The sequence below is a fragment of the Oryza brachyantha genome, chromosome 5 (genome assembly GCF_000231095.2).
Source record: "Oryza brachyantha chromosome 5, ObraRS2, whole genome shotgun sequence".
Classification (NCBI taxonomy): Eukaryota; Viridiplantae; Streptophyta; class Magnoliopsida; order Poales; family Poaceae; genus Oryza; species Oryza brachyantha.
In genome coordinates, this window is record NC_023167.2 from 12,960,127 (window position 1) to 12,980,407 (window position 20,281).

At 42.9% G+C, this 20,281-nt stretch overlaps 2 protein-coding genes across 2 annotated transcripts; one reads left to right on the forward strand and one right to left on the reverse strand.

Annotated features, from left to right (window-relative positions):
- Positions 1–5,078: 5,078 nt before the first annotated feature.
- Positions 5,079–7,247, forward strand: LOC102715309 (protein NRT1/ PTR FAMILY 3.1-like). Its single transcript, XM_040524616.1, has 3 exons — positions 5,079–5,160; positions 5,251–6,052; positions 6,170–7,247. The coding sequence occupies exons 1-3, from the start codon at positions 5,079–5,081 to the stop codon at positions 7,134–7,136; spliced, it is 1,851 nt and encodes a 616-aa protein (XP_040380550.1). The 3' UTR covers positions 7,137–7,247.
- Positions 7,248–8,867: 1,620 nt separating this feature from the next.
- On the reverse strand, positions 8,868–20,192 carry LOC102715586 (uncharacterized protein Cbei_0202). Its single transcript, XM_015837375.2, has 13 exons — positions 19,768–20,192; positions 17,219–17,281; positions 15,670–16,095; positions 14,998–15,069; positions 14,035–14,160; positions 13,734–13,946; positions 13,022–13,069; positions 12,201–12,350; positions 11,943–12,104; positions 10,966–11,059; positions 10,769–10,887; positions 10,649–10,693; positions 8,868–9,589 (listed from the first exon to the last, which is right to left on the reverse strand). Exons 1-13 carry the CDS (start codon positions 20,152–20,154, stop codon positions 9,353–9,355), a joined length of 2,142 nt encoding a protein of 713 aa, XP_015692861.2. The 5' UTR covers positions 20,155–20,192; the 3' UTR covers positions 8,868–9,352.
- Between the last annotated feature and the right edge of the window lie 89 nt (positions 20,193–20,281).

A 20,281-nucleotide genomic window follows, 5' to 3' on the forward strand; every position in this document is an offset into this window, starting at 1 on the left:
CGTTATTTTGGGGCTTGGCTAGGCCAGGCTAAGGGTGTAAGTGGACCGGCCCGCCAACCCGCTTATGGCCAATTAAGCGGGTAGCCTGCCGGATTACCCGCTTAATTGATCTATAAGCGGGTTAGCGGGCTTGCCCACTTACACCCCTAGGCCAGGCTTGAACATACCTTCTTGCAGTGTCTCATATGGGTATGTCCAACATGTTCTTTAAGATGTATCCATATTATTGATTTGTTATATTCCTATCATGATTCAGGAAACATGATCATTACTTAAAGATGTGTTAAACTTAGAACGGAATTCGTTCCATATATGATTAAGGATCAATATAACACATAAAAAATCTTATAAACGAGTCACATACCCATTTGATCAATAAGTTATCTATTTCAAAAAATAATATAACACTTTATTTGAAATATGCATAAATAATTGATACAGTCTCTATGGCACATCAGTAACACAGCTGGTGACTTGGTGTGCAGGGTCTCAAGTGGTAACATGCACTTCCAATATGGACGATCGAGAGGCAGTTGGTGGCAACACTAAGCTGATAGAAGCCACCATCCTAACATCATTAATGAGCAGCGAATATCAGACGCATGAAGAAGATATGATGCTCCTATGGTTTCGGTCTGATTTTTTATATACATGTACAGTGACAGCGAAAGGCTGGTGAGAGGAGGGGAAAAAGAAAAAGAAGGTCCATTGAAAAAGATAAACGGTATATTTGTAAACTAAAAATAATTTATAAATAAAAATTATATATTGATCTAAAAAATCAGGCTAAAAATAAACTTTGATAAAAAATCTTAAAATCAACTTTAAAATTAAGTTTAAAAATTATAATTTTGATATATACATATAAGCAAAAGCGAAGAACCAAGGCCAGAAGATCCTAGGAAGTACCTTGCTTCAGTTCGAAATTTCCACTGAAACAGTGAAAACTATCCCTAAACAAGGGTAAGAACCCGCGTCCCTACCAAATTAGAGAGATATGCTGGTTAACATAAAAGCTCAACAATAACAGGTCTTATATGTCAACGATCAAGTGACTAGCACAAATACATACTAAAGAGGAGGCGCAGCATCTCAAAGCACTATGAAGCAGACCTGAGGAGAATATTTCTGGCTATCTGGGAGCAAAGAGAAGCAATACCTAAAAAAGCGACATAAAATTTTTTTTAGAAAATTACTCGTCACCAACGCATGCATTATATGGGGCATTATAAATTTCCCAGGAAATAATTACTTAAACTGATATATCATATATTGAACCTGTATGACCATACGTACACGTATAATTTCAACGTTATGTGCTTTAGGGTTTGATTTTTGTGGATATAATTCCTAAGTTTTTAAATTGTTGTTTCATGTAAAAAAAACGTACAAAAGTTCCTCATATTATTTGTAGGGCAAAATTTCAACTTTATAGGTTACGTTCTTTTGAATAGATTATTACTCGGCTTTTACACACATACTTTCTAAATTACTTATACTAAACGATGTATTTTTAAAAAAAGATTTTAATAAAAGTTGATCATCCCATATTTCTAAATAGATTTTTAATTTTGTAGTAGTTAATTTTATTTTTTATATTATGAAATAGCTATCACATAAATCAGATATTTTTTGTATCTTCATCTAACAAAAAAAAACACAGCTGCAGTAATTAAATCGTTCGCCCATACTCCATGCACTTAATGGAAGAAAATTACATAGGACTAAAGTCTTACGAGGAGCCGTGCGCATTAATCCCCCAAATTATCTATCTCAAACAGTATCTAGGAGCCGTGCGCAAGCATGCCTACACAATACGCTTATGCGCGTATAACCTATTGATCGTGTGGGTCATTTTTTTTAAGATCAAGGCCATGCTCCCGTTTCCCCGTTTCCATTACGACAAATGCAACATGGCTACAAACTTTTTAAAGACAACCATCACATGTACTTATCTATTTTATATTATAAGATTTTCTAGACCTACCTAAGTTCCTATGTATGTTAATAAATCTATAATATAATATATATCTATATTTTAAAAATCTTATAATACAAAACAAAGAGGATACTAATTAGAGGCTTAGAAGATTGTGTGTCCTTCTACCACTTTAAAAACATACGTCTCTGTTCCCAGATAAACGAATTTATGGGGATAAAAATTAACACATAGTTGTCCATATTATTTTTTTTGAAAACCGGCAGAAGTACTATTAATTATATTTCAATAAGGAAGAGTAAAGACCCTAGACGGGTTACAGAAAGAGAAAAAACTCATGGCCGGAACACCTCATAGGCTCATAGCACACGAGCAGCACAACTCTACACCACCAACAAAAGACAAAGGTGTAGCCCAAAGGAAGACAATGTGGTTAAGTTTGGTTGCAGGCGACATCAAGGTTCTGATTTTACAATACCCATGTCATTGTTGCCGAACTTGCCGCCAAGCGACATAAAAGCTTCGACTACATGACTATTGTGTCATCAAGGACAAAAAAGTTGCTAAGACAGACCAAACCAGCAACAACGTCCCACGGTGGACCTCAGCCCAAACTACCAAGCACCAAAACCTACACCCAGGAAGCACTAGCACCTTTGAAAGGAATCTGTAACGCGTTATCGTTGTCAAGCTTCGCCGCACCCCAAACAACAAGACAGCTCTGACTCCACCTAACAACAACCAAACAAGAGAGCTGGTCATTCACTAGAAATAAGGAGGGACTAGGGCAGTGAAAGCCTCGCCGAATATCCTAGGCTACCCGAACAACACAAGGCAGATAGAAGACCAACAATGCACAAGTAAGTTTCTCCAAAGCGGTGCCCCCAAGGAGGGCACGACGTGAACGCCATTACCTCTCGTCCAAAGAGAACAAGGTTTTCCCCAGGAGAAGAGGCTGGGGGAAGGACGCTAAAAGTGACGTCTCCAAGTAGGGCAACAGTGCCTAGGAGGCGTCGTTGTTAGGTCAGTCGAGGGCGACCATGGTTTTCGCCAGCGCATTCCACCTAGCCCTACACAATTTCCCGCATGCCCCCGATCAATGCCTGCCACCCATGATGTCCTGGCGTCCGCATCCACATGCCGTCATCGTTGAAGTCGATGAAGAACGACCACAGTCCCTTGCCGCTGGGCGACGTCCCGGCATCCCTCGTCCACACACCGTCACCAGAAAGTGGCCGCAGTTCCCTGCGGCTAGGGGGTGGAGAAGGGAAAGGGGAGCGTGGGGCGTAGGGCAGGGTGCCGCCTAGATCTAGGGCAGTTTAATCCCCGCTCGCCCCCGGCTGTCGTCGTCACGCTTAGATTTGCCATCGGCCAAGCAAGGCCGCATCCTCACCCGTCTCCAGCCACCGCCGCTCAGCACGCCGATGTCGCTATGCACGCCACCGGTCTCCTCCATTGCGCCGTTGAGCGTGGTAGCACGCCCCTTTGGGCTCCTCCACCTCGACGGCTCCGGTTCCTCTGTCCCGGGCACTTGGGAGACGGCGAGAGCCCTGTCGCCGCTGTCATTGCGGCTGCCGACGGCCACTCGGGCGATAGCGAGGAGAGTGGGAGAGGACGGGGGATGGCAGCGGCGTGTGGGTTTGGTCACCCTGTCGCCCTAGCCCCTAGGGTTGGGCGACGGGGTGACTCGTGAAGTGCCTTTTTTTAGTTGTTCATATTCATTCTCATAAGTTAATTTTTTAAGTCCAACAGAGTATATATAACACATTTTAGTTTGGTTCATAGTATCAGCAGGATGTACAATGCAACACCCGCGATGGTACAGAGAGTTGACTACCCAAATTAAGTGACGAGACCAATACCAGATTTGACATATTTTAGCCACCACACTAGACAGTCTAGACTAGTACAGTAGGACCATCATTAGTTCACTACGACACTACTGTAACGAGTCTACGACCAGCAGGAGCAACTAAGGGGGTGTTCGTTTCTAGGTAGTCGTATCGGATATTTGGACATTTATTATAAATAGCAAACGTAGTCTATAAATAAAACTCATGCATAATCTTGGACTAATTTGCGAGACGAATCTAATGAGCCTAATTAATCCATAATTAGTCTATGTGATGCTACAGTAAACATTTGCTAATTATGGATTAATTAGGCTCAAAAAATTCGTCTTGCGGATTAGCTCTTATTTATGAAATTAGTTTTTTATTAGTCTATATTTAATACTTCAAATTAGTGTCCAAACATCCGATGTGACATGGGGCTAAAAAGTTTAGCCTCATCTAAACAACCCCTAAGAGCAAGTTCAATACTATAGCCAACCACTGGCTCCACTTCATCATCAATTTAATAGTCAACTCATACCATAGTTAACTACAAAACATCAATATATGACCCCATATGTCATACATATATTTTGTCTTGGAACCCATATGCAGCTGGCTACAAATTAGTAGTCCACCTCTCTTCTCTCCTCTCTTATCTATTTAAAATATACTTATAGCCTGCTATACCTGCTCTAACAAGTGCGCTTCCCACAACGCCGGTGCTCTGTAATGCTCGAAGATAACGTTGAGTGGGTTACGGGATCAAATGATTCTAGGGCATTTTGGTTAGGTCGCTGAAAATTTGATCAATTAATCAAATTGGAGTACGTACGGCGAGATTATATGAACTTCTTGTTGTTTGTCGCCTGATCATTCAGTGCATCAGGAAGGAGGATGGGAGGGATACGCTTCAGTTGCTCTGGTTGCATGCATCAGCAGTTTATCATTTCTCAAGTCTCACGTTGTGCTTTCCGTTGATGGAAGCAATTAAAAATTACTGTAAGTAGTAGCCCACATGGGCACGGACAGCTAAGAGGTCAGATTATGATACTGATTTCTTGAAATTTATCTGCCTCAGGAGCTGTGGATCGATGTATCGTCTGCCATTCCTGAAAGGCTGAAACTAACAATAAACAAAACAAAACAATGACTAATCTTGGAAAAATGTGTCCAGAATCAACGGAAACCAGGGGGAGGCATTAACCAAGAAATGTCAAAAACATGATCTTCCCTTTAAAAGATCTTTTTTTCACCGTTTTCATCGTCGAGGGATCTGAGGATCTTCGGCTTCACGGCTTGCAGCAATGTCGGAAGACGAGAGCAACGACGTCGACGCCGGCGAGCAGATGCAGCTGGGCGGCATCAAGACTATGCCGTTCATTCTAGGTGAGGTGTTCCTCTTGCTACCCCCATTTTGTTCTTGTGGATCAATGCCTGGACCCCCCCGAGGTGAGATTTCAGATTTCTGAGCTGCAGCGAACGATTTCTGCGACCGGTTCGCGACGATCGGGTTCAACGCCAACCTGATCACGTACCTGACGGCGGAGCTGCACCTGCCGCTGGTGGAGGCGTCCAACACGCTCACCAACTTCAACGGCGCGTCCAACCTCACGCCGATCGTCGGCGGCCTCATCGCTGACTCCTTCGCCGGCCGGTTCTGGACCATCGCCGCCGGGTCGGTCGCCTACCAGCTCGGCATGGTCGGGCTCACGGTGTCGGCGCTCCTGCCATCGCTGCGGCCGCCGCCGTGCCGCGGCGAGGCCGGACAGGCTTGCCAGCGCGCCACCCCCTGGCAGCTGCTCGTCCTCTACCTGTCGCTGCTCTGCACGTCGGTTGGCACCGGCGGCACGCGGCCCTGCGTCATGGCGTTCGGCGCCGACCAGTTCGAGCTGGGAAAGCAGCGGCGGCGCGGCGACGGCGAGGCCGACTCGCCGAGGTGGAGCTTCTTCAACCTCTACTTCTTCGGCGTTGAGCTGGCCAAGCTGGTGGCTATCACGGCGGTGGTGTACATCCAGGAGAACGTGGGGTGGGGGTGGGGACTCGGCGTCCCGACCATCGCCATGCTCGCCGCGGTCACCGCGTTCGTGGCGGGCTACCCGCTCTACGTCAAGATGGCTCCGGGGGGCAGCCCACTGACACGGCTGGCCCAGGTCGCCGTCGCGGCTTTCCGGAAGAGAAAGCTGGCCGTGCCGGCGAATCCCAGCCTCCTTTACGACGACAAGAAGCTCGACGCCGGCGTCTCCACCACAGGCCGTCTGCTCCACACCGACCAGCTCAAGTAAGGTCCCCGTTTCACATCAAGTCCCCAACTTAATTAACTATATGAATTAATGAAATACGACGCGAAGGCGTGCTTAAATTATCTACGCATGGCGTGTGGTTTGATGTTTTAAAGATTTTTTGACCGGGCTGCGGTTGTCACGGACGGCGACATGGAGAGGGGCGGCGTCCCGCGGCCGTGGCGGCTGTCGACGGGGCACCGCGTGGAGGAGCTCAAGTCGATCATCCGCATGCTGCCCATCTGGGCCGCGGGCATCCTGCTCGTCACCTCGGCATCCCACAACCACAGCTTCGCCATCCAGCAGGCCCGCACCATGGACCGGCGCGTCACGGCGAGCCTGGAGATACCGCCAGCGTCCATGCTGATCTTCTCCAACGTCGCCATGCTCTCCACCCTGGCGCTCTACGACCGGGTGCTGGTGCCCAGGCTGCGCCGCCTCACGGGGCACCCCGCGGGGATCACGCACCTCCAGCGCACGGGCGTCGGCCTGGTCATCAGCACCGCCAGCAACGCCGTGGCCGCGGTCGTCGAGCGGGCGAGGCGGCGCGCCGCGGCGAGGCACGGGCTCCTCGACAGCCCCGGCGCGACCGTGCCGATGAGCGTGTTCTGGATGGCGCCGCAGTACGCCATCCACGGCGCCGCCGACGCGTTCATGGACGTCGGCCGCATGGAGTTCCTGTACGACCAGGCGCCCGACGGCATGCGGAGCACGGCGGCGGCGCTGTACTGGCTGACGATGTCGGCGGGGAGCTACACGGGCACGCTGCTCGTGACGGCGGTGCACGAGGGGACCAAGGGGGAAGGGGAGTGGCTCCAGGACAACCTCAACAGAGGGAGGCTGGACAGCTACTACTGGCTCGTGGTGACGCTGCAGCTGATCAACGTCGTCTACTTCGTCATCTGCGCGAAGCTGTACACCTACAAGAAGGTGGAAGTAGTGGATCAAGAGAGCGCAGGGGGCAGAGATGAAACAGTTGATCAAGCGAGCGTAGGTGAGAATGAGATGGATGATGAGAAAGGAAGCCGTGTAGAAGATGTAGAGCTTCAGCCTCTGCTGCTATCAGATGTCACGCTAGCTTAGAGATGTTTTTCGAGATTTCAGGGGGTGATTTTGTCGTTGGAGGGTTGGAGGCGACTAACGTAGGATCAATATAACACGTGAACGTTCACGCATCCGTTAACCGTACGAACATATCTGCATGTTTACAAAGTTTATTTATACAAACTTTTTCTACTTTATGTTTGTTTGTGTATATAAAGCTTCGTTTTTTACATAATATAAAGCTTATATAGAGAAAAATTATACATAGAAATAAATTTAACATATAGAGTATCTAGTAGAAAAAACATCTACTTTAAAAATATTATTTTATAAAGTTGTGTATATAAATATTATGCATAAAAATTGAATATATAAAGTATGAATATAAAAAATTTATTTACTATCTCCGTCCCGAAAAAAGATCGGTTTTCTATTTTTTTGATACAATGCTTTGACTCTTCATCTTATTTAAAATTTTTTTACGATTAATATTTTTATTCTTACTAGATGATAAAACATGAATAGTACTTTATACGTGACTAATTTTTTTAAGTTTTTATATAAATTTTTTAAATAAGACAAACGGTCAAACGTTAGGCATGGAAAAACAAAAAATGAAATTATTATGGGACGGAGGTAGTATAAAAAATTACACATGAGAAGTGTTTACATGGATTAACGAGTGCACGACATTCACCTGCTAGTCTTTTCGACTAAGGACCTATTTACCATCCTTAAAAAGTATTTTAAGTATTAAGAATTTTAGTATAAATTTTTAGTTTCTCAAGGTAAAATATACCTCAAGATACGACATTTTTTACACTAAAAAATATGATACCTCAATTTTTTTAAGGACAGTAAAAAAAGCTCTTCGACTAACGCAGCGCCGAGTTCTCCCCTCTCCTCCCATGGCCACGCCTTACCCTTGGATGTCCTGCTCCATTTCTTTCTCCCCCTTAAATTTTGGTCCCTCGATCCCACCACAAATAGGAAACCTTTATGTCCGAAATTTTTAGAATTTTTTCCCTTTTAAATTTGGTAGTATTTATTCGAATTTGACCAAAAAATTTAAAAGTTTCGCATTGTTTCAGACCAAATATCTATCGAACCGGTGCCCCCCGTAAAAAAAGCAACCATTATGCCCTGTCCGCACCATTGGTGCACCGGCTCCTACACTGGCCAGTGGCCACTACCACTCTGCCTCTAACCCACACATCATTACATCACCTGTCTCGGCTCTCAAGACCGGCCATCACAGGATGCAAGTGGGTAGTAGACAGTAGTTATTTCTATGTACTGGTAAAAATGTATACATAAAAACAATTACCCGCCTGCATCATTTTATGTTGAAGATACTTTGCTTACCCAATAGTAATCATTAAACTTGTTTCTTCCATTAAAATATTAGGGGCTTTCAACAGCAGTTTTTATATAATTGAAGGCAGAATTCATGGTCAAATCAAAACGCAGTAAAATTCGGAAGTAACCAATCGATGTAATAACACGAAAGCTGACAAATATTAAACAATCAGAAGGATCGAAGCCTACCTCGGATGGGAACGGTCCAGGATAGAGTCAAGATCAGGTTGGTGCCTACCTCAGATAGAACACTACAGTCAGCATTATATTAGAGATCCGGATGATCCCAGATTCCCAGGTTATTTTTTTTTAGTATGAACCGGCTGCTGACTACATAAATATGTTAGCAATCATTTCTCATCTGTATATACATAAGTTTGTATTAGTACAACAGAGTTCTAAAAGGGCGTATATTGTTTTCTAACCATACATATCTACCTCACGAAAATATAACGAAGACTGAAATCAAAGCTGGGGGGAGATATCTGTAAAGTGCAATAGCAGTACACGAACTGGCTGAGAAATGTAGAAGGTCTAGAAAATATTTATTCGTACAGAGGCACTCGAGACATTCACAGAAAAAATGTGGACAGCACTATTATCTAATAATCTACAAGATTAAAATGTCATCCTGTAAGTTGATTACTAGTATATTGCTATTCCTAGCCCGAGATTTAACTAGTTTGTTACATTGCAACATGGCATAGACTCCTATTATCCTATACCTTTGATGTCCTCTACATAGCACATACACCAATTAGGCTCAATGTTTTCTATGCCTTCAGTTAGTACACCTGCTCTCCATAAGGAGATTTCCTATGTAATTTGCTACCATGGTGAGTTTTTTTTTTTCGATATATGATACCCGCTATGATCAATTAATTAGGGATTCATACTCAATATTTTACGAAGCCCTTTTGTTTCTGTGCTTTGCCAAGAGTTGACTCTATATCACCATGGAATAGAGAAAGCTGTTTGGCTAAAGCAAAACCACAATACATACCATCCACAGAAGCACTCAATATACCCCCTGCATATCCAGCACCTTCCCCAATAGGGTACAACCCTCGCAGTGATGTGCTCTCATATGTACTGGTATTTCGTGAAATTTGCACTGGGGAGCTTGTTCTTGTCTGGAAACAGGTAGAAAATTGCAATAAATAAAAGCAAATGTTAGTTAAAAAGATAGCATGCTAGTTAAACGGAAGGTGACACAATATATAGGTCCAAGCAAATGTTGAGTGAAAGATTGGATTGCTTTTTGAGAAATTATCTTATGCATTGAACATTTCATCAGGTCACCAGGGTGTGAGGGGCAACAAGGCAGTAGAAGACACTTGATCTGTTTAATTTCTTATGCAGAAGGTACTGCACAACTTAAGAAAGAAAAACGAGAAGCCTACATGACTATGGTTTACATAAAACAGTGAACAGGGAAAGAAACTGAATGTATTTTACTTCATACTGGAACTATTTTTCATTTAAGGGGTTATTAATTCTAAGAGCAAGGTAATAACATAAAATAAAAACGTAGGGATAGCCATAGCGAATATGCAGAAGGAATGGTAACTAATAAGGACATCAATGTTAAATAAAGCTCAGGGATAGACCTAAATTGGAAGGATAACTGAAGTGACGAGAAGGTGTGGAAGGTGGATGACTTAGTGAGAGATGTCTTTACAATGGAAATAAGTATAGGTCCAGTAAAAGTAGGGAATCTAGGGATGAATCCATGTATAGTTGCTGTGTTAAAAAATGATGAAGATTATTTTAAAGTCGAGCAATAAGAGAATCCAGGGAGAGCAACAAATCAGCAGTGTACCTCTTTAGGGAAAGTGGGAAACTAAAAAAAATTATGTCCCAATATCATAAAGTGTGGATTTTCCTGGCTAGCTAGACCTGAAGCTTAGCTTTGCCCAAATAAAATTAAGCAAGAGGTCTTTAAGAAGCATGATTCAGATGTAGGCTAATTCACAAGGGATTGCCCATAAACAATAAGTGATGAATTTATAGACGTATGGGCAAGTGCTGTGAGATTAAGTAATGCTACCATCCAATGCTCATGGCATTTATGGGATTGGAGTCATCAGACTATTTTTTATCTAACACAACTGGTTTCGGGATTTGTTGAATGAACCACAATAGGTTCATAAAAGTTTCCAGCTTATTGCATAAGAATTTGCATAGCATACCTCCACACCATGAAGTAAGGCCTCACTAGAAACAAATCCTGGCATCTGAACATATTGTGTTGCAATGTGTCAGAAAGATGGTGTTAAAAAACACAGAAGAAAAAATAGTTTATGTCAAACCTCTTCGTCAATCATTATTATTGATTGCTGGAGAGCTTCAGTTATGTGCGAAGGGAATAGCTCATGGAGTTTGGATGGCCGAACCCCCAGCCTGTAGCTTGATGGCGGGAGACTTGTAACTGGAACAGACAACAAATTTTAAAAAAAATCAAAAAGTATGTACTCCATATCGTTACCACCAAAATAAATCTTAGTACCTGACAATCTGTTACTGAGAAAATCTGTGACACACTGTGCAGGGACTACAAAATTCCCTCCCCCCATGATAGCTGCTCTTCTTTCAAATTCTCTCTGTTTCCATGAACAAATACCTCTTAAGCTTGCAATTTTGGGGAATTGAACACTAAAGCAAGGAAGCAAGCACACGAGACATAATTCTACTAAAGACTGGAAAAATAAATGGATTTTTTATGAGACGTGCAAGTCTTTTGCGCGTTCGAGAAAAAAATGAGTTTTGTCTTTACCCATTAACAGAAGAGGTTTGGGCAAAAGGCAGCACATGGCATCCCATATTCATGAGTAAAATAGACTGCGAGCAGTCGAGCACATGTGCACAGTAATCATAGTAATGACTCTAAGCAATAAGACCCCTCTACCATGTTGCATAACCAATCTGCCATGTTTGGAGAAATTATGTACTTTTGGTTATTTTATTTTTTCAGTCTTGATAATTCATATTCATATTAACCTCTTCCATACCACCTTATTGCTAAACTACTGGGTTAGCATGGTCAGAAAGACCATTCCAAATCCCAGTCCTGCACATTTATGTAGCTGTGTCTACCTTCATTTCTGCTTGCATCTACAGAGGGGTTATGTGTCACAATAGAATGCTCGACATTGCGCACCAGCAGTGATGCTCCCCTAGTCCCTCCCTGCACAGTCCAGGGTCTAGAATGGGAAATAGCATGAGGCCAAGGAAGAACAATTAGCTTATTTACCCTAAGGTCAGGTAGCAACTGTGCTGCTTTGGTTGCTTGACATAAAGCAAAGCACCGTATCTATTACTGCAACTAACATTCCAAAATGTAGGTAAAGGAACCAAACCATTGGTCAATCAAAATTAAACCCAAATTGTTTATCTTGTAAACGTTATTGAACATTTTGCAGAGAGTCACTACAGTCAATAATTGAAGAATTTCTGTTGTTATTATATGAGATTTGGAACAACTACCTGGAATTCAACACCTGCTAGAGAACCATGGTATTCAAATGGCTTAAAGTCATGAGATGACACAGTGGCCACAAAAGCTGAGTTTGCCCACTTGGATGCGCGCCTTGAGAATGACATACCATTGATGCACAATTCTGATGGGTTTGTACTAGTTAGAACAACCTGCAAGCATGTTAGTATTAGAATTTAGAAGAAATACGATTGCAATAAGTAATATATTAGAAAAGGAGGGAGTGAAACAAAAAAAGAGCAAATGACCTGTCCACCAGGACACATGCAAAATGAGTAGCAACTGCGATTTTGCTCCGGTAGCTCTGCATCTCCTTCACCAACAGACTTCACTATCTTATAATCTGCTACAGGTATCCGCCCACGCCCTTTATGTACTTCAGTAGCCAATTCAGAGTACTGCAGTTCATGCAAATAGCACATACCATATAAGACGCCATATGAAAACACAGTATGACACTAAAACCTTGTACGCATAATTGTTGCAGATTATCAAACTGGTAAATAATCAAGCGCTTACATGGTTTATGAACTAAACTCTCAATAAGATTATATATCAAAGGAGCCTGGTATAAGTAACTGTACAGGTCCCTACAGAAGTTTTTACACGTATGACAACATATCATTGTTACCACATGGTAAACAGTAATTTTACTGGTATCTATGTCATAGAAACACTTGTGGACGCAAGTCCTGGCCCTGCAAGCAAGGCTAAGCGCCATGCATTTTATAACTGAATCATCTAATATATACTTCTGTACTTCCCTAGCTACTTCAGTATCCAATTTGAGAAAGAAATGAATAAATACTTGAACACCAAAATAAGTCATTTCTTAGCTTCTTGATGTACCATTTCAGTCATAACAGGCAGTTTCACGTTTTTCACAGTTCAGAAATAGATTGTGCCAATAGTATGTCTCAGTAAGATAGCAACGTCTTAAACTTAAGTTCAATTTCAAGATTGTAGGGTAAGAGAAAAATAAACTAATGTAAAACAATGGGATATATGGAATAGTAGTAAGTATCTTTCAGAAAAACATTTATGTCAACAAAAAGGAAATATGTCTTACTTGGATGTTGTTTATCAATTCTTGGGGGTGTTCAATTCTTAAGCCAACCTGTAAGAACAATCGTGTTTAAATAATTGAGCCACATGGACTGAAAAGAAAGTATTTTACTATTGTTACCTTCATGGTAGAAGAATTAGTAATTGAAAAGATAAGGTTTCAACATATAAAAGCACAAAGCATACAAATTCAAACCCCAACCACTCTGCATTTCAGTGACCAAACAACAAAAGGCGTATTTTAGTGCCAGATTGATGAATGAATGTACATTAACCAGTTTGAAACATTAGTCTAACTCGGGTATTTTATGTTAACCATGTTATTTAATCGTCCCCTGCAACTTTTCAAACTTATATGTTAGCACTGTGAAACAGGGTATCGATAATTTTTAAGAATGTAACCAACTAAACAATATATTAGAAAAATTGTAATTATTGCAATATCATTTCAAATTATTTCCCTGTGCTAGTTTTTACTACATGTACTAGTTTCCTCTGAATCATATGCTTTATGGATTTGATAAAATAAGTGAACGAACTCTGATTAATATCTCTGGTTTTGTTTGGTTCAGAGTGTGATGTGTGTTTTACCTCTAGTACACAACAGAAATATGCCCTTAAATTCCTCTGTATGACTTGTTTCCCATGTAACCATCACATGGTCAGCTTAAGCCAACCAAAGTAGGAACTGCTCAAAGTAGCATAAGAAGACTTACAGCAAAACTCTTTGGGTTCATATGTACACTATGCCTCAGAAGCATACTATATGTGTCACGAGCTGAGTGACCAACTGCCAATACAACTGCATCAAATGATAATGTCTGGTCGGGAGAACCTAGCTGCTGTCTTGAATCAGATATGACAACTCCTTTTACTTGCCCACCTTCCACTACAAGATCATCTACTCTAGTATTAAATCTTATTGTAACCTGTAAAAGGAAAAGAAAACACATCAAAATCCATGGGGCCTTCCAGAATAAAAATACAATGAAGCTTAAAAACATATGTTCCACTCACACCCAACTCTTTTAAGTGATGCCTGAAGTTCCGGAGCATAGGGACAAGTTTATCTGTACCCAAGTGAGGTTTCCCATCAACTAGTATATTTGGAGGAGCTCCAAAGTGAACAAATGTTTTCATAACCTGAGATCCAGAACCATAAAGCCAATAGTTTAAACTCCCACACACACACAAACACAAGAAAACAACAGTGAACTTTGAACTACTAAGACTAGGATAACAATTTATGCAAATGCAGGCTCTTCTATTTCTAGTTGCCAGTTGGCGTTTGTTCTAAACATTTGGCTGAAACCAGCCTCCATGGTCGGCTCACAGTTGCAATCTCACTGCACACAGGATCTTGAGGTTTGTAATTTTTAATCCATGATCAGTGCATCAAGAAGTACCCAAAAAATATTCCATGAGGTTCTTATGAGTATGAAATTAAAATTGCTTTAGTCATTTCGGGCGGTTGGCCCCTGTGGAAGCATCAAAACGATTGCATTTTTTGGTGGGGTGGCTCCTAGCTAAGTGTTCTTGTTTTTGCCAAGAAGGAAGGCTCGTGTTTGGTTGATACTCGTGACTGTCCTTCTTGCTTTCTTGACAGCTGGAGTTTTAGCGTCCAGCCTTGGTTTATTATGTGTTTGGTTGCTCGTGTTTATGTCTGTTTTTGTTTCTTTGGCACACGTAATCCTAACTCCTTCTGTTTGAGTGTCTTATTTCTGGTTTTGATTTTCTTTTGCCACTCTTTTCTTCTTCTTAATATAATGATGCGTAGATCTCTTGAGTGTTCAAGAAAAAAATAAATTGCTTCATTAAAAAAAAGGTAATACCTATGGCTCTCAACATATTGACATGCTAAACATTAGTTGATAGGGAGCAGGGAAATAATAACAGTCCAAAAACAGTGATAAGAAAATGGAAAATCTAACTGTATTAATACAATAAACAGTGAATAAAGTAAAGAAGGAAGATTCTCACAGCCTGAACACCATCAGTATTTCTTCCTATCCTGGTCACAAGCTTCCCATCACTCCATGTACCTGCACCACCCTGTTATGATTAAGAGCAGAAGATCAAGGGTTGATGTGCTCAATCTTTGTATGAACATTGAACAAGGGACAAGTGTTTTGAGAAATCCTTCACTAGTGGGTAGTTCAATTGGAAAAGCAGAAACCAAGTACTTGAGAAGGGAGATCACAAGTTGAGCATACTGCACAGTGTACAAGTTCAATTTTGATCTGCTAATTTATAAGGAGCAGGTAATATGAAAATAGAGAGACAAAATGGTAATGATATATGAAGATTATGGCAGAGGAGTTTCCAAAATAGCATGATCATTAACTAGATTTAAATCATCCTTACATTATTTCAGATGCACATAAAGTCTAAACAATGTCACTGTACGTATTTTGCATGTCGGGTAATTAGGATAAATGCACCAAATGCCTTGGTCTGAAATCACTAGCTGTTACCACAATAGTACCCAAATGGACGTGGTAGTTAATTATATGTTTATCAAAAGATATATATCGCTAGCTGTTAAATGCCTCGATCACATTGTCGACAAAGTACCTATTTGAATAATTCTTTGGACAATTCTATCATGTATTTAGGGATGTCCTGTAAGCAAAATAGGGACCAGTAGTATACCTCTCCAAAGCAAAAGTTGCTTTCTGAACGGAGAATTCGTCTAACTGCTAATGCACCAATATCACGCCCCCTTTGTTCAACAGGTTGACCACGCTCTAATAAGGTAACTTCTGCGCCAAGTTCACCCAGAACAAGGGAGGCAAACAAACCAGATGGCCCACTTCCTACAACTGCCACCCTTGGTTTCTGAGTACAGATAGAGCCATTACTAACAGAATCGTTGATTCCCAGTTCACTATCAGAACCTTGCTTATGAACATTGAGCATATTGACCAGATCAGATGCTACTTTCTCATCAGGCATGTATTCTATTATTCCAAGTTTCGGCTCCAATCTAGCAATAAAATCCCACGTTCTTGGCTCCATATCCAGAAGTTTCTTAACATCCACATCAACAGTATATACAAATTGAGGTTCTTTCAAAATCTGTCATGTAAAACTTGGTTTCTTTAGTCACAGAGAAATTATAAAAGTGGCAAACTAATCAGTGTAGCAATGATATAAACAATTATCAACACAGTAGAACCAACACTGACACATGATTACAAATGCAACAAATATGAAGCAAATTGCCAATTGATATCACACAGAGCTTTGTAGAAGAAAATTATTAGAGTAATTGTGTATGACATAATAACTACAATTGTACAACAACGTTAAAAAAAGTCACTGCAATAAGGTAGTTGACATAATTGAAGATGTGTTTAATTCAGAAAAAAAAAGTCTACGCAACAAAAAACAACAACTTTAATGCAAAGTTAGAAACATAGATGAAAGGTGTAAACCAAAATCATCAGAATGTGCATAAATTCTTATAGCATTGAGCATAAAGCCACATGCCCACAAGTAGATGCAGAACACAGGGGGTGATCATTTGGCTTATTCAGGGAAAAGGTCAAACGACATATTTGCAAATGAAGAATAATTTGTGAATAGAAATTTTATATATGTGTTCTTAGCAATCTAAAAGCCAAGGCTAGAAAATAAACTACAATGAAAAAACCCCAAAATTTTAGGTTGAAAATTCAATTTTTGTCTTATAAGCATAAGCAGAAGCGAAAAGATAGGACTATGTGACTTCATCCTAGTCTTCAAGATCTGATATAAGACTCTCATGAATGACCGAACGAAGAACAGCCAAGCAAGACATCAAGATAAATGGATTTAGTAAAGAAGACCACTATTCTGAACAAAATACCAGGTACCATAAAAATTGTCACTGTTCTTGTTTTCGTCCTTAAACCCTCAAATGATTCTGCCACATCATAAACTGCCATTACAGGACCACCTAGAACTATTTCAAACTTGGGATGCAAATAAAGGTTACCTGGTGTGTGAGTACAGAGACATCAACAGAAAGATGGCATGTTAACAGGAGATCTGATATGGGAGTTACTACATTAGGTTTCTGTTAATCCAATTTGTGTACACTATTTAGCAGTTTCACATCAAGCATGTGTGTTATAACTAACCACCAAGTAACAATCCCATCTCTTTGCAGGACAACAAATACTAAATAAGATAGAGACAGCATCATTCCATAAAGAACCTTTCGTGCATCAAACGACTTGCGAATAACAGTGAAGGCCTCTTCAGGGAGCAAAGAAGAAACCTGCAGCAGAACAGAATATATTTTAGAAGCCCAACAACTTTAGAACAAGTCTAAAACAACATCAGCAGCATAAAATATGAGCGCATATCGACAAAAGATGCAAAGGCGTCTGTCACAAGATTCAAGGCATATCAGATATCACTAAAATATTATACTCCTCCAGTCATAAATATTTGACATTTAGAACAAGATTTGGTTAGACTTTTAAAATTTTGACCACCGGTTTTGTATTACAATAACTTTACAAAATCTAATAAGTTTATGATATTACGGTAGTACTTTATTGAGGCAAATCTACACATACCCTTTTTTGTTTTATAAACTAAACATTTGAGAAATTATTGATCGTCAAAGTTTCAAAGGTTTTGTTAGAGATATGGTTGTTAGAGTCGTATTAGGATAGGATTGATTTATGTGGACTTCTTCTATATCTGTAATCCTTCCTTATCTCTTCCCCATATACTCCTATATATACCGGCCCCCCGAGGCTCAATACAACAGATCCAATATTCGCAGTATTCTCTCCCTCCTCTACTATCCAACATGGTATCAGAGCGGGCGATCTAGAGTTGCCGCTCACGCTTCTACAGCCGTCGCCCCCGGGAGAGATCTAATCTCTCGGGGGCGGCCACCCGTTTTTTTTTTTTCCGTCACCGTCATCCGGGCTTTTTGCATCAACACCAGCAGCAGTGATCTCGCCGTATGGATCTACCGATCGTCATGGCCAGGCCACGTTGCTGCCATGCTCCTCGTCGAGTCGACGTCAAGCAGGCCGCTGCCTCCTCCTCCACCAAGCCAACGTTGTGGAAGGACATGTCAAAGGCTTCTGTTGACTAGTGCAAGCAATAGAAGATTGCTGCTGCTACTGTTCTGCTGCTTGCTGCACCTTTTTTTGGTTTGCTTCGCCCACCGCCTTGTCGACATTTGCGTATCTCCGACATTGGCTTCAACTACATCGTCCTGCTCCACGCATCGACGGACTGATCACCCGTTCAAGCGCTCGGCTACGACGACAACTCGCCGCCGATTGTCTTCGACTACGCGTCTACGCCAAGCTTCGGGTTGCCGCTGTGTCTCCCCCTCGGGCCGTAGCGCCGCTGCCTGTGGTCCACACATCCACTGGTTGTTGCAGTGCTGAGAGGCGTCCTCAGCATGGCGACATTACCCGTGGACTTCTCACCGCTGCATCGACATGGAGCTACAGTTGTGTTGTCCTCTCGGACCTCAGCTTCGCTGCTTTTGTCGTCTTCATCGCTGTTCGTGCATCGACATCCTCGTCCTCCGCACTGGTCATCGTCAGCCACTCAGGATCTTCTTCCAGCATCGCCGCCGCATCTCCGGCTACTATCGCCGCCGTCCTAGGCCGATAGTTAGCCCATCCTACATGGCTACCGACGTTGCTGCTCCAGGCCGTTGGTCCCGCTACTTTCTCTTCGTCTTCGTCCACCATGCCTCATCGCCAACATCGTCGTATCTTTCTCGACTACACTTCGCGCTTCTCCGGCAACTGCGTGCTGCTTCGGCAATCCCCCCCTTATGCCGTTCTCGCGCCGCGACCGTCCCGGAGGGCTTCTCTGCTAGTCTCCTTCGACATTGGCAATGACTCATGGTGGTCCCCTGCCTAGCCTGCGTGGTATTAGCAACACCGTTGCGCACGTTCTTCCCGAGTTGTCTCCAGGTCTAGCAAACCCAGCGTGACGTCTTGTCCTTCACGGTTTGACTACATCGGCTCTTCGGCGTCATCTTCCTCAACGACCGCCGCGGTTGTGTCACCGTCATCGTCTTCAGCGCATCCTCGCGCACCTTGGTCCATGATGCCCTCCCGTGCGTCCACGACCACTCTATGGCGCCCCATGCGCACCTTGCGGCTTGGCTACCTCGACATCAGCTTCCCAACTTCGGCTACATCGACCACGACCACTCTACGCACGGCTTCATCGACCACGACTCTCTCGCACCCATCGCTTTGGCTACGTCGACAATGGCACAAAGGGCTATCATCCGTATTGAGCACTCTTGTTGGTTTCTTCTCCAGTCCAAGTGTCCGCGCTGCTCACGCTTGGGCTGCGGGGGATGTTAGAGATATGGTAGTTAAAGTCGTATTAGGATAGGATTGATTTATGTGGACTCCTTCTATATCTGTAATCCTTCCTTATCTCTTCCCTATGTACTCCTATATATACCGGCCCCCCGAGGCTCAATACAACAGATCCAATATTCGCAGTATTCTCTCCCTCCTCTACTATCCAACATGTTTAACCAAATCATGCCCTAAACATAAGATATTTATGACCGAAGGGAGTAGTTTAAATTTTGAAATTACTCCAGAAACAATTGGATATTCGATAATAAGTTTGCACGCATCAACACTCATGGGAGTTCACGCGCCCAAATCCTCTGTTTCATTAACGTCTATCTATTCTAAAACCTCGGCAATTTCACTGCGTTTTTCACGAGCTACTACAAAATGCAATAGATTAGCGCACCGGGAACTTTAGTGCTTTGGCGATGGCCTGGAGGAGCGGCGGAGAGACGCCATTGAAGTCCTTCCCGGGATCGTGGCGGGCAGGCACGGCGAGCTTGGAGAGCCGCCAGTACCCCGCCTCCCGCCCCGCCGAGCCCTCCTCTGGTGCGGCCTGGCGGAGCAGCTCCTTTTGCCGCCTATCCAGCCGCTTCTTCTCCGACGGGTACCGTCGGTTGCCCGTGCGCTTCGCGCAGCGCACCGCCCCACGCGCGCCGCCGCGTCGGGGGCGCCACGCGAGGGCATTGGCCAAGCCGAGGCTGAGATGGCTAGGGTTTGAGCCCAGGAGGCAAAGGGGCGGGAGGGAGGAGGATGGGATGTGGAGACCTGAGGCAGCGGCGGCGAGCGCCATGGCGCGGGTTGAGGTGGAGAGAAGAACGGAGAACTCGGTTGCGCCTGAGGATAACGTGGGTTTTTAGGCTTTTAGCCAGTGCGTGACAGGTTTCCGCGGGGTCATTCTATACGAGAGAGTTAGGAGA